Source organism: Manis javanica, chromosome 1 (assembly GCF_040802235.1).
Source record: "Manis javanica isolate MJ-LG chromosome 1, MJ_LKY, whole genome shotgun sequence".
Classification (NCBI taxonomy): domain Eukaryota; kingdom Metazoa; phylum Chordata; class Mammalia; order Pholidota; family Manidae; genus Manis; species Manis javanica.
The window spans coordinates 111,149,209-111,174,508 of NC_133156.1; the positions used below are offsets into that span (position 1 = coordinate 111,149,209).

The 25,300-nt window shown below is 32.9% G+C and overlaps 1 protein-coding gene across 2 annotated transcripts in view; it reads right to left on the minus strand.

Annotated features, from left to right (window-relative positions):
- The window catches only part of NDUFS4 (NADH:ubiquinone oxidoreductase subunit S4), a 108,673-nt gene that overhangs the window by 21,917 nt on the left and 61,456 nt on the right, over positions 1-25,300 (minus strand). For both annotated transcript variants that reach the window (XM_037022089.2, XM_037022090.2), the window contains exon 3: positions 7,180-7,352. In XM_037022089.2, the coding sequence (XP_036877984.1) occupies positions 7,180-7,352 (173 nt within the window). The remainder of the gene's footprint in view (positions 1-7,179; positions 7,353-25,300) is intronic.

A 25,300-nucleotide genomic window follows, 5' to 3' on the forward strand; every position in this document is an offset into this window, starting at 1 on the left:
TCTTTTCACCACGATGCTGATCTAAGTGACTTTCCAGCCAGTTCCAAGTTAAGAGCTGCTGGTAGCCTGCAATTCTCATTAACTGGTTGAAACCCCCAACCCTTGACTCTGCCCCAAGATCCATGTGAGAACTGTTAGTGGCAGTTTGTAGTTCCCCCACTTAGTGGAGCTCCCAGTCTGTGGTAATTTGTTGAAGTCTGCTGGTTCAAGCCTTTCCCCAGTACAAGGTTCCATGGTGGGCACTGTTGGTGGTACAGTTAGGGCCAGGATGCAGCAACATTTCTTGATTACTGCTGATATATTAAGGTGCATGTGTCTGTCTGTCTTGTTTTTTATAAAAGTTATTGTTAATAGTGATTGATCTCAGCAATCAAAAAGCTGCAAAAATTGGTGGGCCCAGGTCGAGCACTTCAAGCTGTTCACGTACTCACCACCTAACTCAGACATGTCTGTGGGCCATGTTGGTGAAGTGGATTAGACTGACACTAGGTTATTACCAACCTCAAGAAACTTTCTGGGCAATGAGGTACACTATAAAACACAACACAATCCCAAACCAGTGGCACATTCCCTTTAGGAATTAGTTTGGCTTTGATAGACTCAAAGGCTTAACTAAAAAAAAGGTGGGGGAATCCTTAAATTCTAAAAAGTGAAGTGTGTCACCTTATGGCACACCTGCTTATCTTGGGTAAGAACTATAGTCTTGTAAACTATAAATAGCTACAAAAATGGCAAAATCTTCTTAAAGATAACCTAGAATTACAATGGCCATTATAAGGAATATTACAACTAAACAAGATTGTTCATTTAAGAAGTATACTAGAAAGCAAGGGTTCCCTAAATTAAACAGAACTGGATGGATACCTGTTTTAATCAGTAAGTGAAAGCTTCCAAAAATGCTTCAAGATTCCAAATTGCTTCATTAAAAAAATCTGTTGCAAAAGGCTAATGAAAAAGGCACAAGAGGTACCTAAAACAAAATACAATAAAACTGATGTGACCCCTACCACTCTCCTCTATCCTTCTTTACCTGAGTACTCATATTCTATTAATCTACTATCTGAATTTCTTTTATTGCTACTCTAGAGATACCATTAAAACACTACCTTTTAAAATAAAACCACCTGAAGTTGCTGGAAATTCTTCTCAGGTATCTTCTGCAGTTTGGTCATACCAAACTAAGGGCCATAGTTAAAAGAATTTCCTAAACAGGCCAGATCCCCAAAAGTTTTCTAAGAATTTAGAGTCATTATTGGGGCCTATGACCAAAGACTGAGAGTTCTTCATTGGCTTGTGCATATGTTGGTTGGGCCTGCTGAAGCCTGAAAATGGATGCAGGAAACAGGATGGAATAACCCCAAGGTGGTATCCACGATCCTCAGGCTTTAACATGTTCTCCTCATAGACCAGAAACAGCTTGCAAAATAGCAACTTATCTTTTAAGAAGACATTCCTAGCATTTTTCCTGTCTGTATTGACTGGTCTATTATTCAAACATGGAAACAAAAGAAAGATGAATCTGTGGCAGACTTTAAAGTCCATCTGGAAGTTCTCTTTCCATGGTATTCTGGGTTCTATATGATAAATGAGGTCACCCAATTGCTTCAGCTACCCTTTTTGTAAATGGATTATCTCCTGAGAATTGTAGATTGGTAAAAAGGCAGAAAATAGGGTAGGAGACCATCAGACTGTGTTCATGACCATAGCTGAGCACTTTGAAAGGACTCTGGAACAAGACTGCAGAAAAAAGTCTGCCAAGACTTTGGCCTTACAGCTACAACAGCTCCAAGGCCAGACACCAAAAATAATACCTGGGAACCCCACATCACACCCTCCTAGGGGTCAGCCATCAAACAATAGCCCCAGAGTCAATGTTTCATGTGTAATCAACTGGAGCAGTGGGGGAAAAGTGTCCTCAAAAGTTCTGTACAAGTTCTTCAATTATCAACTCAAATGAGGAGATGTCTTGTCCTCAAAAAGCTTTAGTGATACGAGCAGGTAACCTTAACATTCCATCTACCAGCAAAGAATTACTATAACTTCTTTTATAACTAGTGAATTGTGTATTATTGCACCTGATTCATGGCAGTAATTTTGAAGCTATATGGTAAGGTCCCTGTTATATCTGTATGTTTGTGTATGTTTAAATATAATGTATGTTGTAGATGTGTTGTATTTTTCTACCTCCAAATGGTATTGCTAAAATTAATTTGTAAAAGACTCCTATTTAATTGGTTTAAAGAAAATTACACATTTGTTTGAATTAAAATTAAGTACTTATATTCCTAGATTTCTCAGAAATATAACAGAAACTAAGCCAACTGCTTTTTAGGTTCATGTAATGTGGCAAAAATCTAATTTAAGTTTGTTGGTTTAATTAAAATAGACATATCATTAGAGTTATCAACACTGACTATAATGCATAATATAATTTTTATTCTACAGAGGTTTACTACTCAAATAAGTTATCTCTCCAAAACCTGTCTTGAAGAAAAATAACTTGGTATGATGAAATTTTGTAAGTGATCTCAACATAATTGTTAAGAAGAAGTGAACTTAAACACAGGCAAGTTTTAACTAACAGGTTTTTAGATGAGTTTTTAAAGTTTCACCAAATCTTTTTGAAAACCTGAAACTAAAAATTTTGTAAAGTTAAATTAAATGATGGATAGTCACTAAATATCTAGATCATTTCCAAATAAGATAAAATGCTGAAACATTAATTACTGAGCATAGCTCTACCCACTTTGGGCTTCCTTTTACAGATGAACTAAAGATATTTGAGTCTATAAATAAACATATTTTGTGTTATAAGAAATTGATGGGAATGCTTATGTTTTCAGAAATTACAAAAAGTATAAGTCTGACAATTCACAGAATGCTAAAGCAAGAAACAGCTCATAATTGTTTACTTCTTTATTTTCACTAAAAATTAAAGCGCTTCAGGGTTTAAAATTCTCATATGTATAACTAAAGCCACAAAGAATTGTGGAAAATAATTTTAAGTGGTTATGACTAGCTAAAATTGGAATGAATTTAGGTTAATGAGTTTTAGTATCAAAAGTAAACTGATGAAAAATTAGAATTTGGCTTTCTCTTTGTTAAAAGGACAGCTTTCTTGGCTATTGGTCTGCTCTTGATAAGAGATTATGACAATTTTCTTTATCTTTTTAAGTAATCTGCCTGAAAACAAAGATATGTATCTTGTCAAAATAATTTCCTGTGTTTCATGTTGTTTTTATCAGATCTTTGACCACTTTAAGAAAACTAAGACTTCACCGTTAAAGAAACTAAGGTTATTTTACAACTATTTAACTTTCTGTATTTGCCTTCAGAGTCTTTAATGTCACTACGGTTAAATGGATAACCAAGTATTGTTGCACAATGACCTATGATCCTACTTGACCATGTGTTTTAAAATCTTTAATATTTTTGACAAACTTCCTAAAAATCAAATTCCAAATGAAGTCTTTCTGACCATGAACTAATTCCAGATGGCCCCTGGAAAAATAGAAAAGATGTGTTCTTTCTCCTTATAAAAGGGAAGATGTTGAATTAATGAGGCTTATTTGACATATTACATGGAAAGCATTGTCAAATAAAAACTAATAGTAAGCCTTCTTCATGTTATATTTATATAGGTATGTAAGTGTTCTAAAAATTCTATGAAATTCCTAGAAATACGGTATGTGCTGATATAATATTATCAGTCATAATTCCAAATATCTTGAACTGCTGTATAATACAAAAATAACCAATTTCCTTGTCATTTCCATTATTACGCACTCTTATGAGACCTTTAACCATGGACATTTTTAAGTCTTTTTTCATTAATAGAGAATTGTTTTACTCTGATGCTTTTGCAAAAGTGTTCCTGCAAACGTGCTTCATCTCCAAGGAAATTCATGGAAAGGACATTGTAAAGTACATGTTTCTGATAACTTTAAGACCATAAAAGTTGAACTGGGTTGGAATTCCCAGAAAATCTGGATGGAATAATCCAGATTCAAGCAGACCAAGAATTGATAACATGGGACTTAATAAACTGAAGGTGATTATAATTTTTATGACTTAAAATAATTTGGTAAAGTACACCTTTGTGAAAAAAAATGAAACATGCTATCTCCTCCTCCAGAATTCAGAAACTTGGGGTATATTTTTCATGGCAAATAGTTATTTATTTACCTAAGTTTAGTAAGAAAATTTTCTCCTTATGACAGGACACAATTAGAAACATTAGCTATACCACTAACCCTTTGAATGGAATGGTATTGCAGGTGAAATCTGATGGTGATTCCTTGGCTTAGATTCCTAGTCTTGTAGGTAGATATTTAAGAGCTCAATCTGAGATTCCTAATGAAAAGTTCCAGCAAAGCTCTTTTATAAAAGAGCTTATATGGTCAATCACCATTCTTGCTGCACTTACATAAATAATCAGGCCAAGTTATGCAAATAAATTGGTTTTTATTGTGATTATTTTCACCTGATGTCTGGTCCCATGCAAACACTGGAGACCTTCAAATTAAATTGACAAGGAAGAGAAGTAGCTGACACTGATGCAGACTATTATCTGGACCAAGACTTCATACTTGAATTAAAACCTGCTCTTCTTGCAACAAAAATTCTGATCTGTATGCCAGAGAGTCCTGGTCCATTTCCCTGTCTCTGGTTAACAACCACAAACTTGGGGAACTTTTCATCCTGGCTCTCTGCAAAGGAACAAAAGGCAAGGGTAACCGGTATAAGACTGCATACGTGGGCTCTGGGCCCATAAATTTTTTCTGGCCTCCATGGCTGTCCTGTCACCCTTCTATTCCTGAGCCTGATAGTCAAACAGGAATTACCAGGAGGTTCATGATTCAGGAGTCCCTCCCTATTGCAGGCCATACCTCCCTGGCCAATACCACCTGGGGCACCTGAATTAGCACTTTTGGGGAAGTTAAAGCTCAATTACGTAAGATGACTAAACAAGCCATCTGCTTAAAAGGTGACTCTCTCAACAGGGTCTTTCTTGGACTTAATTTGATTTGGATTGGTTTTGGCTATGAGGACCATGGCTCCAAAATGCCCTCTAAACACTGGGAATTATCCTACTTGTATTAATCATACTAGTCTTCCTGGCATGGTGTATTCTCTCAGTAGGTTTAAATGCATGTTCACAGCTGCTAACCACCGAGCAAATGATCCCCCTTAGAATATCAGAAAAGGAACAAAGAGAATGGCCAACTTAAAAATCATGAACCTGAAGTCATGGTTGTGAACATGAAAGATTAGTAAAACCTGTGAATACCAAAGAAAGATCAAGACAAAAATCAACAGACACTGTGAGAACTTCAGAACAGAAGCTGGGAGTGTTGCAAATGCCTTACATTTTGATCACATCTCTCAGTTAAGCAGAAGCTCTGATCAAAAGGGGAAATTGTTAAAAAGAGACAACAGGCCCAAAATGGAGGCACTTGTGCGAAGCCCCCTGTCAACAAACCCAGTCTTAATACCTAACCTAATTGGTTTAAGATTACATTCCTCGGGGAGGTTGAAACTGCAGTCAATCTGGAATTTCCTGATAAGGACAGATCTTTTCCATCCCCCAGAGAAAGATGAGGTAATCCATTTTACCTGGTCTATGCCCTCTTCTGCCTATAAGTCTCCCACTTTGTACAGTTCTTCAGAGCCCTTTCTATTTGTTTGATGGGATGCTGTCCAATTCACAAATTAATTAATAAATAGCCAATTAGATATTTAAATTTATTCAGTTCAATTTTGTTTTTTAAGAAAACTCCCCAAATGCCATTAGTAAACAGTGCAGCAGATGAATCTACATATGGATGAACACACCAACATCTCATGTGACTCAAAAAAGAATAATCATAACATTTCAACTATTGGGTATGGACAAAGTTGTTTCATATAAATTTTGTTCCTTTAGTCTCTGCAACCATGTGATTTACAACAACACCCTATATATTACATGAAGCATAAAATTTAGAGATATGAAACTGTGTCTACATATCCTTTTGCCAAATAAAATAGAATTTTATTTAAATTACGACATGGCAGATGTTTTTAACAAAAACTCTCCCAGGTACAACAACAAGAAAAAATATTAAATATCATAACTTTGTAAGATAAGACAATTTAAACTTGTAACTAACTTCTACTAGAGAGAGGACACATATGATATTCTGGAATGACAATTTTGTAGCTTATCTGGCTGTTTCTGTTAGCAGCTCCATTTTATTCAAGTAGAGGCATTCCTGTTCTTTATTTAACATTTGGGCCTTATTCCATGATAGACATTTAGGTCACTGACTTCATTGGTCCCACCAGATTTTTGACTACTTTATTTCAATGCACTGTAAACTTATTAATGACAAGATCTCAGGTACTTACAAATTTCCCTCAAAATAGCTAATTTCTAAACTCCCCTATTCTAAACTCACCTAGCCTTATCACCATACAACCAAAAAAAAATTTATTATAAAGTTTATTATTTTAAAAATAAGTATCAGTAAATTATTAACACTATTCACACAGTATATCTTAAACTAATATCCATTATCTTGGGGACCTTGCTAACAGTGCTCACAATGTCAGCCATTTTTATTCAATTAACAGTAGTCTGAAAAGACTGTTTTCTATGGTTTATTGTGCTGGGCCACACTTACATGAATATTTAAAATATATACATATATAAATATGTATCACTGAACACAGCGATACCTACACAAATGACCTCAAAAAGTATCTTCATAAAACATACAGTACATCAAAGAGTTAGAAAATCAGTACAATTGACCATTGGCTAACATGGGTGTTGAACAGCAAGGGCTTATACATAGATTTTTTTCAATAAACATATTGGAAAATTTGAGGCAGATTTGGACAATTTGAAAAAAATTTTCTCTAGCTTACTATATTGTAAGAATACAGTATTATAACATAACATACAAAGTATGTGTTAATCAACTGTAATACTGATAAGGCTTCCAGTTGACAATAGGGTATTAGTAGTTATATTTTTGAGGAGTCAAAAAGTTGTATGTGGATTTTTGGCTGCGCAATAGGGGAATGGTTAGCGCCCCAACCCCCATGTTATGCAAGGGTCAACTGTATATTTAAAGGAAAAATTCACATAGAAAAAGAGCTGAACACAATATTCAAGTTAAACCAGATACTCACGTTGATGCCCAACCCATCAAAGGATTTTCCCATCGTTCCCTGGTATCAAACTCCATCTTCCATTTCTTTGTGTTGTTTACTCCAGACTGCATGTTATTGCGAGCAGGAACAAAGATCCTAACTTTTCTAGTTTTGATATGCTCTTCTGGAACACCAGTTAAAGTGGTGATATCCTAAAGGAAAATAAAGTAAACACAATTTTAATAGCCTACATATAGTCTAATGTACATTTGTTGCTTTCTGTATTCATGCAACTCTATTCAGATTTATATATAAATTGGGTTTTTAACTTTCTGGCTTATTTCACTAATCTGCTCTTTTAACATAAAAATTACTATTTTGGTATTTGGGAAAGGCATACGGTGGGGGGGGAGTGTTAGGATACAATGGGGCAGAGTTTATAAAAAAAAATTGAGGTTCTTTTTTTGTTCAACAAAGCATGGGTAATTTCTGAAGAACTTACTGGTAGAAGAGCCTGTTGTCAATGGCCTCTTATTTCATGAGCAGGTATAACAGTGAGCAGAGGAAAAATGTAAAAGGATATTAAAAGTAAGGGGATATAAAAGTGACTAAATTTTAAGTAGAAAAAAATTTGTTCCCTGTGGTTTCTGTGTCAAACTGCTTACAACACAGCATTCCTTTCAGGGGAAGACCTGAATCTTTTTGTAAACAAAATCAATTAGCAACTTCAACATTTTTATTTATCTACCTCTGGTGAAAACTACTGAAGAGAAAATAATACATCAAACCTATTTTGCCAAGGTAAACCAAAAAAGTTGCATAATTTTTGCAGAAATGTGAGATGAAACAATGGTAACTTCCTTGAGTCTCTTTTTCTGTAATTCTATCTAGTAACAAATGCTCACCTGATAAATACACATAATTTTGATGCCCAACATTAGATACATTTATCAAATGACTGTAGGAGTCAGGACATATAATAATAAGGTAATCCAGAATTTAAGTCTCTACTTAGTAATGGTAAAACACTCTATTCTATCAAAGTAAGATTGTTTTTAGGGTTAACCATATCATTCTTATAAATAAAGCATTTTAAAATTACAGTTCACTTAGTAAATTTTAAATAACTGGTTAAAAACAAGAGTGTTAACATGAAAATGATTACACCAAATTTGTGAAAACAAGAAAATCTAATTCATTCTGTGAATTTTAATTTCATTGTAATAGAGCCCAAATGAAGGCTAATGTTTATTTGTAGTTCCATTCTTTAATCAATGCTATGGACCAAAGAATTGTACACATACTTAGTAGTGCAATATGTACTGGGAAAACACCAAGTATATTTCTGATTTGACTAGTCTTTCTACCCACAGAGTAAAAAAGAACTCTTTAAAGTTATTTTAGCTGACAACCAATCCTCTGCTTAAAGTAATACCTTTCTACCTGCACCAATATTAAGGTGTGGTTACTGTGTCACAGCTTGTCTGTTTGGAGGAAATATCAAAATGATCCACATAAATATTTACACAAATATGCACTTCAAGTATGTGCCTACATTTTTTTAAAGCTTTTTGCACATAGGATAAAATAAAAAAATAAATGCAACTGGCAGGTAATTTTTAAAGTATGAATATAAGTTTTAATTGGGAATTTTTAATTGTCAAGTTCAACATCAAAGAAAATTTCATGTATTCATCAAAAATATTACATTTAATGACTTTATAAAGCACATTCCTCTACTCAACACCTTCAAAGAGACTCGGCTCCTGGGAAGTCCCAATACTTACTTATTACTCCTTTGAATTCACTGTAGTATTTGTAATCAGTCATAGTAACTTACTAATTAAGATATCTTTATATTACCATGTCCTATTTCCTCAGCTATAGCTGAAGCAAGGTATAAACAAACAATATAGTGTGTTACAAAACTGTAACATGAGGCATGTTTCCAAATTCCACAGTAATCCTTCCATTCTGAGCTGAGTTCATAAAAACTAGAGCTGTAAATTGGGTGCTATTTAAAACTTACAGGAAAAGAAACATATTAAACTCTTAACACTAGTTACCTCAGGAAGATGAGATCATAAGAAAACAGTTTTTCTTTATAAACTTCTATACTGTGATGGATATATGGCAAAGTAATTAAAAAACCAATAAAGCTTTAAAAAATCGAAATAATATTTCTTGATTTGTACCATTAAAGCAGAAAGGGATAGAATGACTTTTTAGAATGGAAGACTTCTTTAAAATAAGTGGGTACAAAATATTGCTATGATCTTTGAACTCCTCCTACCAGTGCTTCCATATATCCTCAAATTATGGCAATTATTTATTGATATCATCCCCCAATTTAAAGCTGGCATTCAAATGAATTATTTTTGAATGTTGGAGCCCATACTGTTCTGACATAGAATTCCTGTTTTTGCTTGCAGACAACATGTAAGGTACTGCAGCCCGAGTTGAGCTGCTGCCAAAGACAGAGAATAAAAAGGCTTGGCATCTCTCATATACTTGACACCTAAAGGGCACAGAAGCTCTAAAATTTCTAGTCCCTGTAGGCACACTGTTAGTCTAGACAAACTGATTTCTCACACTTATAAAACACATTACAACACTCTTTTGTTAGAATCATCCAAACAGCTTTAGCTAGTGACAGAAGAACCTGTCCTCTAAGTGACATTTCAATGGGCTAAAGCTCCCACTCCAAGATTCCATTAAAACAATGTAGTACTTGAAAAGAACTATGAAGCACTATATTGAACTCTTGGGTCTTCAATGCTTTGCTTTCCCTCAAAGTTCTCAGAGACATACCTGTGACACTTTTCCAATAAATAAATAAATAAAATATCTGCAAACCATTTTAAACTATACTGAACAAATGATATTTTTTCTAGATTCCCACTTCTGTATTGCAAGAGATCTTTTTTATAAATCTACTTATAAAAGAAATGCTTTGAAGCTGTCAATAGTCTTTTATAGATTTCTCACTTTATTGTTAAGATAATTTATAGATAATTCATAAATTTTGTTATAAAAAATTTAATCACATAAGTTATGGAAGCCTTCAAGCTGGCACCTAAAGAACTTCAAGACTCACCAGTTAGTTATCTGTAAATTTTAATAAAGCAGATCATATGTACAGATTTCTAAATTTTAAAACTAAATTTTTAAATAGTTGGGTCAAGTATGAAATTTATATTTCTATTAAAGAATGTCACTAACTTAATAAAATTTCAGAAACACTATCTTATGTACAATGTTATTTTAAGAAATGATGAGTTAATCACAGCCCATAAAGGGCATCAAATATTTGCTACTGAAAAGACACATATCATAATTCCAAAGTTCCACTCTTTCAGCACATCTCTTCCACAATTCTATTCTGGAAGAGTTGACAGCTGACCTTCTACTTCACAAGTCTAATTAAATGGAAGAGCAATTTAAAAAATCATTAAGAAAGTATATACTTGTATATATAAGTGAAATTTATTCTTTCAAATTCAAATTTCCATTATAAAATATTAGTTTTCCATATAAAAACTTGATTCGGTTATCAACTGTCCCCATTTATCTTGTGTGAATTCAACTTTTTTTTTTTTTTTAACAAAGGAAGCAGGGAACAAGCAATGGGAAGTTGGTGTCAAAATGCAGAAAAACCTCCCAGCAAGCTTCTTGCAACCACCCAGGATTTAGAGTCTTGCTGGCTGCTCTCTTTTCAATACCAGAATTTCACACATTTCAATGACTATTATGACTTCAAAGAATCAAATTTTCATCATTGTCCATCATCTGCCGGTTGATTTGTATAAAGGAGTTCTTCTGCAAGCACTCCAAACAAAAGCCTCCTTACTTTTGTGGCTATATATCAAGTTTAAAAGTTCTGTTTGTGACAGTTGTGTCTTTGGTAAATTAGGGTAACACTGAAGGAGTGCAGCTGCTCTGCAGGAACCTCCTTTTTGGCACCATTTCACTTAAATAAAAACTGAATAATTAGTTTCTGCCTTTATTAAACCACAAAATGCCACTGGCTTTAGTAATTACTTCCAGTTGCCCCACCCACTTAACCTTAATAGTTTACACTTGCCATAAAGAGAAATAAATGAAAAAGGGTTTTGCCACTTTGGGCGAATTTTTGGTAGATCTCTTAGCACACCAAGGAGAAACAAAATTTTACCAGGTTTTTGGTAATACGTTCACTAAAATGCCTGTTATTTTGGATAAATGTTGAAAAGTTTTAATAGAGCACATATTGGATAAGTACAAACATCGCTTACAGAAACTTGGTCTATTGCAGACTATTAGTTACCAATTAAGTGTTTAAATTTATATTAGGTCTAAAACTGGTCTAACTTTGAAGACTGTGTTTATATATTCAACTATGAAAGATGATAAAAGTCTTAAATCTGTAATAAAAACTTCCTCTTAAGTACTCTACAGATAACACAAAAAAACTCACTAAATGGGCTCATAAATAATGGACATTTTACAGAATAAATTTTATAGTTTGAAAAATATAAAGAGTTGACAGATAAGTATAACCATATGTATTTACTTAACCAAGAAAGAACTTTAAACAATTCTAGAAAGTTAGTGGTCATAGTCAGATACAGACAAAACTAAAAATAAATTAGAGGTGTGCCAGTAGAAACAATTTTTGTTGTTTCTACAAAAAAAACCAAAAATTTTTTGTTAAAGCAAGACACCTAGCAGGAGTCTAACTAGGTAATGAAACAAGTGTTGGAATATGACACCCATTAGGTTTTGAATATTGGGCAAAGCTATGAAGAAACCAAAGATTAAGTGTTAAATGCAAATTAAGATAGAAATAGATCATGAACATTATGGTGCTAATCATACAACAAGTAAAAAATTAACAATTACAGTCAGGTTTCAATCTCAAACTATTTTCACTATTCCTAGGTCCTTGTGAGCAGGACAGGTTAGAGCAATGGCTAAAAAGCAAAGGGCTGAGTGAAAATTGGGTTAGAATCCCAACTCACAAATTTGGGCAAACTAATAGACTTCTCCTAAGTCATCATCTATAAAATCAATATAATGAGGTGAAATGAGGACTAAACATACTGGAAAGTGTTCACTTTGAGCAATGAAAGGAATGTATCTCATTTATCTAACATATTTTTTAGTATTTAGACACTGGACACAATGCTCAACAGTATAGACATGATTTCTAGTCTCTTGAAAGTTACTACTGAACTTTTTAAAAAAGGACAGAAGAAAGAAGTAATGGGAATTGGTGTTAAGATACAGAAAATCTCCCATCTTCCTTGAAAAATGAGTTAGTAATTAAAATACAACTAACTAAGGGTTTTGTAATTAGAGTAAGTTGCTTCAAGTCTGGGGGAAAGAAAAAACCTAGCTTTTTTTTTTTAGTAGGAGCTGAATGTTCCAATTCTTTTACACATTCAAAACAGTGAGTACAATATATATTAAATAAATTTCTTTTATTAATTATGAAACTGTATATTGAAAAGCCTGCCATTCATGAAATTGAAGGAATAGGAATAATTTATCTTTGTTCATTTCAACTCAAACTGAAAGATATGACTTTTTTCCTTAATTTAGTAAGTCTATAATCTATGTCCCCATAGGAGGGAGAAGGATAACTAAATAATGATAATGTGAAATACAGTATGGTTAAGAGCAAGGAAGTATGATTCAGACCAATCTGGAAGAACCCGAGTGCCACCATTTTGCTACCTGTGTGGTGTTGACAAGCTGCTTACACTCTGTATGTCAGCTTCCTCCTTTATAAAAGTGGAACGAAACCTACCTCCTTAGCATTGTTTGGAAGTATTAAATCAGGATATAAAGTAAAATATGAAAAATGCCATGGGGGGTCAAGTAAAAGAGAGACTGAGTTTGATTTTAAAGGTGAAAAGTATTAGAAAATCCCTGACAATAGAGGGAGAAAGATGACTGTTGCAGGATACTTAAGATTTTAAAAAGACATTGTTAAAATATTATAACAATATTAAGGAGAAAACTTTTAAAAATACATCATATGCCTAACAGCCTAGTAACTGTTTTCTATTCTGTATAATGTACCAATAATTATACATATCCATATATGCTTTACATAGTTATAATAAGTTATTTTGTATCACTTTCAAGTATCTCATTACTAACTTTATCTCCATGTAGTTACCCAGTCTTCATGTTTATTGCTTTAACAGCCGTGTTAATAATCTATTAAGTTGAGATGCAACAATTTCTTAGCCAATTCCTTACTGTTGAAAAATCCAACTGCTTTGTTATTATTGCTCTTTAAGTATAAATCAGTACAGTTAAAATCTCAGTAACCTAAATCCTTTAGGGTTAGTTACTGAGTGTAGAATTAACTGACTCAAAGGTTATAATTTCCAGTCTCTGACAAGCTATCAAGTTGCTCTTCCAAAAAAGTGATAAAATTTCATATTGCCACCAACAAGGTAGGCCAATTTCCCTTTATCCTCTCAAGGCATAGAGATACACTTTTTAACTTGTAAAAACATTTTAAAAAGTAACAAAATTTCCTCAAAATTGACCCAAATGATGTAATGATACTTTATAAAAGCTGCCACCAGAAGAAATAGGCATGAAGAGGTAATACTCATCTAAAATCTAATTAGCTGCTCAATATGTAGCTCTGGAACATCATATAGGTATACAATCTTTGCAATACTATGGGGATGACAAATGTTTTCAATTTTTACTGTAGGTAGGTTATATTTGTAACACATGATTTGACAGAGGTATAGCCAAATCAAGTCTAATAAGAAGTAACTTTATGAGATAGACCTTTTTTTAATGATATAAAAATAGTATCTCTCCCAAATTCAGGAAAATCCATTGGAAGACTTCCTTTCTCTTCAAGGAAACACTTGAAACCATCTTTATTTTCTAACTTTGAAACAACTGAAAACTTACATTAAAAAAAAATCATGCCTAACGAATGATCAATACTGCTTCAATGAAAACCAGTATGCTTTACTGAAACATCTTCAAAGTTATTAAGCTTGTAAATTTTTAAGCTTACAAGAACAAATATATTAACAATGGTCAACTTTTTAACAGATAAAACTGTTTTTTTTTTTCATTTTAATTCAATGCTTCATAGTATTTTGAACTTTTACTCACTATGTCATGTAGCTCTATATTAGGTCACACATTAGCTTTTTCAAAAGATGACATAAAAGGGAAAAAGCTGGGCCACAAAGTACTTAGAACTTACCTAGTTTATTACATTTTTGAAAAGATTCAATCTGTTATTTCTTAATCAAATAGTCCTCCTCATATTCTGGTAATAAATTAAAAGGCTGATATCTACACAGCATACATTAAGAATTGTGAGAAAAAAAGCCATGCAGCAGAGACACAATAAATCCAAAATAGTAACTGAACAAACATCAGGGAAAGGAAAAGGAGGTAAATAAACTTCTTAAAGCCAAGAGATGGTTTAAGCAATAAATGAAATTAATTAATTTGGGAAAGGAAGCTGGAAATAAAAAAAAATAATGGACCCAAAGCCTGAATATTTCTGGCTTAATGAAGCAATATCCAAGAACCAATTAAAGGTGTGAAAGTCAAACTAGGTTACACGGAACAGCAGAGAAGTGTAAGACAATGCTTGTTAAGTTAGCAATAGCTAGAATATTTAGAAAAAAAAGTTAAACTATTCAATGAAAGACCCCTTTCTGACTTAGCAACTGATAGTTGGTTAGTTGACTGAAAATATTAGTGAAAATAGGATATTAAGTAAATGCATGCATATAAACTCTCACCTTAAACATTGTATTAAGACTTTAAAAAATACATGTACATTATTTTAATAAACTGCTGACATAAGCTTGTACTTTTGCTTTGAGTAAAGGTCCAATGACTAGAATTCCAAGTGTTGTTTCTTCTATAAGCTACCAAGAAAATACATCACATACAATTTATATATTTGGTTTTTTAAATGTGAAGTGATAAGACATTTGTGAAACAATCTGAGTCCAAAATCTAGTTTTATGATCTTTTATATCACAACTTTTATAATTGTTTTTACCTCCACCCAATTTGACAGAAAAATTGTTAAAAATTCACTTTTATTTTTTCAAAGTATTCAAGAGAACTATCATTGAAATAACTCTTTGTCTCCCATACAGCAATCAGACTAGTATTCAATTAAATTATGTAATTGCAATGTCAAGTAAAACTGGCATAGGAAGATGTGGCAACACGCACAACTTGGTAAGCATATGTATGACTCAAATACTAAGAGCTGAAGTCTGGTTGTATACTAAAATGAAACTTAAATTACACCATAGTTGTAGCACTTCAGAGTATTAGGATGTTTTAGGTAAAGAACTGAAAATATCAGTAACTGAGAAAATTGTTAAAGGTTGGTTTAAAACAGTAAAGATTTGTTAACAAAACCATTATTGTAAAATATCACAATGTAATACACACTGTCACTGCCAGCTATGATGGAGTAACAGATACTAGACTACAACTCTTGTTATGTAAAACTACAAAACTGAGGAAGTTATTTTAAGCAACTATTTTCAGATATTGGACAATTAGGTAACTGGCAACATCCTCCTAAATTCCTAAAAGAAGAAACACTCAATTACAGTCCTATATTTGTCTGAGCTTTATGTCTGAAGACACATTCCAGACCATGGTGGAGCCTACATACAACACAACAATCTCACTGAGCAGAGTAGGTAGGGCTCAGAGCTCAGGGCTGAGTAACATTTGTGAGGCAGAGTTCCCAAAAGCAGCAATTATGCAAGAAAATGAAATAAAAGGTATCCAAATTGGAAATGAAGTAAAATTATCTCTGTTCCCAGATTTGTAAGATTCTACAAACACTACAAAACTTGTTAGAGCTAATGAAAAAGTTCAGCAGTGTCAGGATAAAATACATATACAGTTGTGTTTCTATACGCTAACAATGAAAAATATGAAAAGGAATTTAAGAAAATGATTCCATTTACAATAGCATGAAAAATAAAATACTCAGAAATAAATTTAAAGGTAAAAGATTTCACTTTAATAAGGTGAAAGACTTGAACATTGAGAACTATAAAACGCTGCTTAAAAAAATTAAAGATGACATAAATAAATGGAAAAACATCCTATGTTCATGGATTGGAAGTCTTAATATTAAAATGACACTATCCAAATCAATCTACAGATTCAAAGCAATCCCTACCAAAATCCCAATGATGTTTCCTGCAGAAACAGAAAAATTCATCATAAAATTTATATATAATTTTTGCTTCAAAACAACCTTAAAAAAGAATAACAAAATTGAAGGACTCATGCATCTTGATTTCAAAACTTACTACAAAGATACAGTAGTATTTCAAACAGTGTGGTACTGGCATAAGGACAGATATATAGACCACTGAAATAAAAGAGATGGCCCAAAAATAAACTCTCACATATATATAGTCAACTGATTTTCAACAAGCCAAGACCATAACAATGGGAAAAGAACCAACAAATGGTGCTAGGAAAATTGCATAACCAAATGCCAAAAAATGAAACTGAATCCTTAACTTAAATCATATACAAAAGTTAACTCAAAATGAACCAAAGACCTAAATGTAATAGCTAAAACTATAAATCTTAGAAGAAAACATATGGCAAATCTTCTTAATACTGATTTTGGTGGGAATTTCTTGGATATGGCAACAAAAGAAAAAATAAATTGGACTTCATCAAAATGAAAACTTTGTGCATCAAAAGACATTTATTTGATAAAGGATTTATATCCAGAATTATATAAGGAATTCCTATAACTCAACAAGAACCAAACAACCCAAATAAAAAATCTGTGAAGTAGCTGAATAGACATTTCTCCAAAAAATATATACAAATGGCCAATGAGCACATGAAAAGATAGTATCAGTAGTAATTTAAGAAAATCAAAACCACATGGTATACGATGGCAAATATAGTTAATGATTCTGTACATTGATAGACAGTAACTGCACTAGAAGGATTGAGGATTTAATAATATGGGTAACTGCTGAACACTACCCAAATCAATCTACAGATTCAAAGCAATCCCTACCAAAATCCCAATGATGTTTCCTGCAGAAACAGAAAAATTCATCATAAAACTTATATATAATTTTTGCTTCAAAACAACCTTAAAAAAGAATAACAAAATTGAAGGACTCATGCATAACTATAACACTATGTTATATATTTGATTGTATATCAACGATACTTAAAGAAAAAAGAACCACACTGAGATACCACTTCCATTAGGATGGCTAGTATGTAAAACAGTAAGTGTTGGTGAGGAGGTGGAAAATTGGAACCCTTATGTGTCCCTGGTGGGAATATGAAACGGTACAGACACTGCAGAAAACAGTGTGGTAGTTCCTCAAAAAGTTAAACATGATTACCCTATAATCCAGTGATTCCACTTCTGGGTATACACCCAACAGAATTGAAAGTTGCAACTGGAACAGACATTTGTACATCTGTGTTCACAACAGCATTATTCATAACAGCCAAAAGCTGGAAACAACCCAAATGTCCATCAGTGGATGAATAGATTAACAAAACATAGCATATACATATAATGGGATATGACCTTAAAAAGAAATGAAACTTTGATACAACTACAACGTGGATAAACCTTCAAAACACAATGCTAAATGAATTCAGTCATTCAGAAAAAGACAAACATTGTATGATTCTCCTTGTATGAGGTACCTATAGTAGGTAAATTCATAGAGACAGAGAGCATAATAAAGGTTACCAGGGACTGAGGAAAGTAGGTAATGAGTTATTATTTAATGGGTTCAGAACTTCTGTTTGGGATCATGAAAAAGATCTGGAAACAGACAGTGATGATGGTTGCACAACACTGTGAATGTGCTTAATGTCACTGAATTGTATAGTTAAAAATGGCTACAATGTTGAGTTTTATGTTATGCATATTTGCCATAATTTTAAAAAAGAAAATGGAATAACACTGTTGAAGTGCTAAAAGAAAACCTTCAACCTAGAATTCTATACCTAATGAAAAGGTTGCTACAGACTGAGTATCAATAACATTTAGTATCCCTCTGTCCACAAATTCATATAATGAAGCCTTAACCTCAAATATGAAAGAACTTTTGAGAATGAGGGTTAGATGAGTCATGATATGGGATCCTTATGAGAGGATTAGTGCCCTTCTATGAAGAGACACTTGAGCTCACTTTTAGCTCATGCACATACTTTCTCTCTTCCTGCCATGTAGGGTAAGTCAGAGGTAGCCATCTATAAGCCAGGCAGATAGTTTCTGGTTAGGGCTAACCATACTGGCATCTGATTCTTGGACTTCTAAGCCTCCACAACTATGAGAAAATAAATTTCTGTTGTTTAAGCCACTCAGTCCCTTATTCACTACAGTATTTCATTTATATATAATTTCACTTACATATAATTTTAAATAAATAAATATATATATACATATATATATATATAAGTACAGAAAAAGCCCCTCCCATATTCGCTACAGTATTTCATTATGACAGCCTGAGCTAAGACATGGTCTTTCAAAAGCAGAGGCAAAATCAAGGTATTTATGGACAAACAAAAGCTGACAAATTTTTGTCTCAATAGACTCACACTACAAAAAATGTCAAGTTCTTAGACTAAAGGAAAGAGATACCAGGTGGAAATCTGTATCTATAAGGAGGAATTAAGAGCACCAGAAATGGTAAATTTGTGGGTAAATAGAAAAGATTTTTCTATTTATTTTCCTTTAAAGATAACTCATTGTTTAAATAATATTAGTAACTTATTATGGTGTTTATAACATATGTGGAAGCAAAATGTATGTTAACATTAACACAAAGGACTAGAGTAACAGATGGAAGTATTAAGATTATGTTACACGTAAAGTGATATATTATTAGTTCATGGTAGACTGTACGTTAAGAATGCATATTGTAACCCCTACAGCAACCCTAAAAAAAAGACCTACAGCTAATACACCCATGGAGGAGATAAAATGGGTTTCTAAAAATATACTCAATCCAAAATAAGTATAGAGAAAGGTTCTGAGGGGAGATGGGGGAAAGGAGAAACGGAAAAAGGAAAGAAATAGAAAACAGGAATTAAAAGGCAGAGATTACACATTAGCAGATATACCACATTAACAAAATAAAGGATAAAAATTATATGATCTCATGTATATAAATGTTAAATCACTGTGTTGTACACCTGAAACTAATGTAATACTGTGTCAACTACTCTTCAATTAAAAAAAAAATAAAAAAAAAGAGATAGGTATAGCAGGTGAAAAAAATTGGAGCTGGGATGATCTAGAGCCTAGGATACCAGTCTGGAAATAGCCAAGATATGGTCACACTGGTAGATTATTTTTTTCTAGACACATTAAGAAACAGATAAAAATTTGCTTGATCATAATCAAACTATGATATTCTTCCTTCAAATGAATTGGTCTGCTTAGGTAGTTTGGCCATTAATCTGTATCAATCATTAGCTCTCTACAAATGTTTTCAGTCAACTGTTTATTCTATTATAACTATTATAGCAAGCAATAAAAATATTTTTAAAAAATTATATGATCTCAGTAGATGCAGAAAAAGCATTTGAAAAAATTCAATATCCATTTATGATGAAAACTCTCAGAAAGTGGGTATAGGGTGAACATACCTCAACACAATAAAGGCTGCATACAACAAGTACCCAGCTAACACCATATTCAGTGGTGAAAGGCTCAAAGCTTTTCCTCTAAGATAGAAAACAAGACAAGCATGCCAACTCTCACTACTTTTATTCAACGTAAGTGTTCAAAGTCCTAACTTTCAATTAGAGCAACTAAGAAAAAGAAACTTTAAAAGCATCCAAATTGGAATGGAAGAAGTAAAACTGTCACTACAACTCTGCAACAGACATGATATTATATAGAAAACCCTAGAGATGCCTTATCAACACTGCAATGGCATTATTTCATAGAAATAGAACAAATAAATCTAAATTTGTATGGAACCAGAAGAGAACCTGAGTAGCCAAAGCAATCTTGAGAAAGAAGAACAAAGCTGGAGGCATCATGCCCAATGGTTTAAAACTAAATTACAAAGTTATATTAATTAAATCAGTATGGCACCAGTAAAAAAAAAACACACAGAGATCAGTAGATCAGTAGAACAGAAGAGAGAATCCAGAAATAAGCCCACATGTATGAGATAATTAAACCAAGAACATACAACAAAGATAGGATAATCTCCTCAATAAATGGTGTTGGGAAAACTGTACAGCCACATGCACAAGAATGAAACTCAAACACTATCTTATACCACACGCAAAAATTAACTCAAAATGGATAAAAGACTTCAAACATAAGACCTAAAACCATAGGTTTTAGTGATGATTCTATAAATGAGATCAAAAGCAAAAACAAGAAAAGCAAAAATAAGCAAGTGGGACTTTATCAAATTAAAAAGCTTCTCAAAAAAAATCAAACACACCTACTAAGTGGGAGAATATATTTGCAAATAATAAATCTAATAAGGGGTAAATAGCCAAAGTATAAAAAGAACTTATGCAACTCAACACCAAAAAATCAAATACTATGATTATAAAATGGGCAGAGGACCTGAATAGACCTTTTTCCAAAGAGGACATACAAATGGCCAACAAATGAAAAGATATTCAACATCACTAATCATCAGGGAAATGCATATCAAAACCACAATGAGTTTATACCACCTTACACTAGTCAGAATAGCTACTAGCAACAAGACAAGAAATAACAAGCGTTGGCTAAGGATGTGGAGAAAAGGGAATCCTGATGCAGTGTTGGTGGGAATGAAAACTGGTTCAGCCACTATGGAAAACACTACGGAGGTTCCTCAAAAAACTAAAAATAGAAACACCATACAATTCAGCAATTCCATTTCCAGGCATTTACTTGAAGAAAACCAAAACACTAACTTGAAAAGACATAGCCCCTCCCATATTCACTACAACATTACTTAATAGACAAGATATGGAAACAACCTAAGTGTTCATCAAGAGATGAATAAAGAAATTGTGGTATTTATATACATAATGGAATAACATTGAGACATAAAAAAGAAGGAAATCTTATCATTTGTGACAACATGGATGGATCTTGAGAACATTATCATAAGTGAAATAAGTCAGAAAGACAAAATACTGTATGAACTCTCTTATATGAGGGAAAGAGGAAAGGGGGGGGAGGGAAGGAGGGAGGGAGGGAGGAAGGAAGGAAGGAAGGAAGGAAGGAAGGAAAGAAGGAAAGAAGGAAAGAGAAGGGGAAGGGGATGGAGGGAGGGGAGGGGAGGGGGAGGAAAAGGAAAAGAAAAAGAAAAAGAAAAAGAAAGGGAAAAGGGAAAAGGGAAAAGGAAAAGGAAAAGGAAAAGAAAGAAAAACAACCAAAATCCCATCAGGCTCATACATATAGAGAACAGACTGGTGGCTGGTTGCACAAGACAGGGGCTGGGAGGGTGAGAGAAATGAGTAGAGTCAAAAAGAGAAAAAAAGGAGAAATGAAATCAGATGAGAAAAAGGTAGAGACTGTCAAACTACATAAAATAAAGGAAACAAATACAAGCTCACAAATAGGTTAAAAGTAAAATGTGGAATCAGATGCACCATGCAAAACTAAGAATAAGAAAACAGGAGCAGCTATATTAATGTCATCAAAGTAGAACTCAGAACAAGGATTAGCACCAGGATAAAAAGGGATGCTACATAAGGATAAAAACATTAATTCATCAAGAACATGTAACAACCTTCAATATTTAAGCACATAATAGGTCTTCAAAGTAAGTGAAGCAAAAAGTGATCCAACTAACAGAAAAGAACAGATAAATTATAGTTTGAGATAGTAACACTTATCTCTCAACCGACAGCAGTTGTAGACAAAAAAATATAAGGAAAATTTGAATAGTATTAATCAACTAAAAAATTAATTGAAATTTATAGAACACCGAACCCAAAAACTAGAAAACACACACTCTTACCAAAAGCACATACAACATTAATCAAGACAGACCATATTCTGGGACATAAAAAGAAATTTCAAGAAATTTCAAAATTAAGTCATAAAGAGTTGCTGGGAAATTAAATTAAAAAATCAGCAACAATGTTGTTCACCAAATAAATGATGCTTAAGTATTGTAGGCATTTTAGATGGTGATCACCTTGCATTGTTCTAGAAAGGCTTTGTAACAAGAAGAAAAAAGAATACCGACTGATAGGTAAGATAGGGAGAAAGTTTGTATTTTGCTCAGATATATTATTTAAATAACAGACTGTTACAATGCATTATAAAATAACAGTAATAGCAGTAGTGATACTAATTGCTAGGCACTGGCCTAATATTTCACATATATTTATATTACAAATCTCACTGACCTGCATATCCACAAATTGATAATACAATAATAGCTAAGTTCATGTTGATCCTCAGTATGCACTAAGCCTTGAAGTATTCTAATTCATTGCTGTATCATTTAAATATTATGTGTTTTCACTGTTTTCTAATTCTTAGATATACAGTATTTATATATCAGGCAGAATTTGCTATACCCCATATGTCAGAGTCTGAAAGGTATCTGCCAAACCAAATCACGTAGAGTAGAAAAAAACACAGACTATGAACAGACATAGCTCTAAAATTATATAATGTTAGTTAGTAAAAAATCTCTCTAGAGGTATTCTGTATCAGTTATCTCTGAGTATCAAAAAATTATTTAAAATATTAAACTAAGCCCTTTGATTTAGTAATCCTACTTCAAAGAATCAATCTTAAAACAAAGATGTTATAAAAGATTTGACTTAGATATAAAGATGTTCATTCTAGTATTGCACATAATTGTGAAAAATTATAAATAATCCACAGTATAATATGGTCTATTATGGTACAGCCATACAATGGAAGATTATATATCCATATACAATTATGCTTTTGAATAATTTTAAAAACAAAGATATTTACAATATAATGCAATAAAGTGAAAAAAACAGGACATCAAACTACAAAGCATGATTTGTATTGTGTGTGTGTGTATATATATATATATATACATATGTTGATGTTGGTGTGTTTAAATATTTGTTTATAAAAGAAATTCACCAAGACTATAAAAGTAAAGGTGATTTTAATTTCTTTATACTTTAACAATTCCAAACTAGTGTTTCTACAATGTGCATGTTTTACTATTAAAATCAATAAAAAAAATTTTTTTAAATCACATCTAGTTTAACAACCAAATCAGAAACTTCTTTGCAGTAATACAGTTTAAAATTTCCACCATTAAAAATAGGTTATAAATGACTAAAGCATTCTCACCAGAATAATAATTATATAGCAATACATCTACATGATGTCAGAAACTAATGAGTGTAATAATATCATAGATAATTTAGTAAAATACCACAGACTTTTAGAAAAGTTACATAGCAAAAATGCTCAATACCAACTATACATACACCCAAATGAATATACCTAATAAAAGACCATTGTAACTGAGGACAATATTTTGCTTCAAGATCCCCTAGAATTCAGTATCAAAATAGTAAATGTGACTTAGGCCATTTCTGTCTCTCCTCTCTAAATCTGATGTAGCTCTTCCATCATTTGAGGAGAAGGAGGAAGAAAGAAGTAAAGAAAAAAGAAAAAGGACAAAAGGAACAGAAGTGTGGAAGAAAGGAGAGAAAGGGAGAAGACACGATAGAGAGGAGTAGAAAAAAGAATGAAGATAGCCAGAGAGTTCACCAGAGTGCCAAAACCAGAAAGAAAGAAGTGGAAGCCGCAGAGAAAGAGAAAGAAATAGCTAGCTGGTGGAAGGGGTGCTTAAAGTGGGTGGGGTGAAGCTAGAAAGGGAGAGAGAGATAACTATCTGCTACATAATCAGCAAAAGAGGAACAGAGACTAAAAAAGACAGAGGGAAAAGCCATACAAACAGTGGGGAGAGAAATTCCAAGCATCAGAGAAAAGGAGAGAGAAAGGAGAGGTAGGGTCAAAGCTAAGATGAAGACAAACATCACCACCAGCCCATGCTGCCACTAGCTGAATGAAGCAAGGTGCAGGAGCTTAAATGTATGTGGGGCCTTGTCAGCAACCTGGTGGACAGCAGCTCAGTCAATTCCTTATCTTCTTTTACCATGATGATAAATCTCCACTAACTTTTTTCCCTTTTGGGGGAACTGAGGGTGGAGGTGAGAGTGGTGCAGGAGGGCCATGGGGAATGGGGAATTAGAGGAAGGAGAAAAATTTATATTACAGATCCCAATATGACCTTTATCAAAAGCAATTCCAAATTCAGAAGATTCCTTAATAGAAGAATCATTGAATTGTTATGTCATATGTGAAATGTAAAATGCAAAGACAAAAACTGGAATACTTTTTTAAAAGTTCTTAAAAATTTGATCACTTGAAGTAGAAAACTTTATGTAAGAAAGCTAAAAATTATTTCTTCAACATCAAAAAAAAAGGCATATGAGTAAATAAAAATGGCAACAAACTAACCAGTTCCTTTGAGCTTCTTTGAAGTGATCTTTAATCATAACAGCTAAGCAATTATCAAGCGTTGTGATCAGTAAGTTAGGTCAAATCACTTTCCTATCTTACAATAAAGATAAAATTCGAACTTCATACCATGTACCTAAAATAGTACTTGATCCTGCCTACCCCTCTTACCTCATTTTATATAATTCTTTCCCTTTCTCGTTATGTCAGCTTTCCTTCTTCTTTGACTACTACCAGTTGTTTACGCCTTTGAGCATTAGCTTTTTCCTTTACCTTTTTTGCTCTTGCCTTGTATTCCCGTTCTCATCATTCAGATCTTAGTTCATATCATACATTCTCAAAGTAGTTTTCCTTGATTGCCCTATAGTCAATCCCTACTCCTAACCCCCTCATCCCTAGCTATGTTCTATCCCATCACCTTTCTTGATTTTCATCTAGAACATTCATTAATCTATGAAAATATCTCGATTATTTGTAAAAGATGGCATAGGCTTACACATAAGAATATAACTCTAAGGGCAATGATGCTGTTCTCTGTTTACTGCTATATCCCCAGGGCCTATAATATGGTATATAACAGGTGTTCAAACAATTGAATGAACAAACAAAAAAGTATAGTAATAATTTATAAGTAAGAGA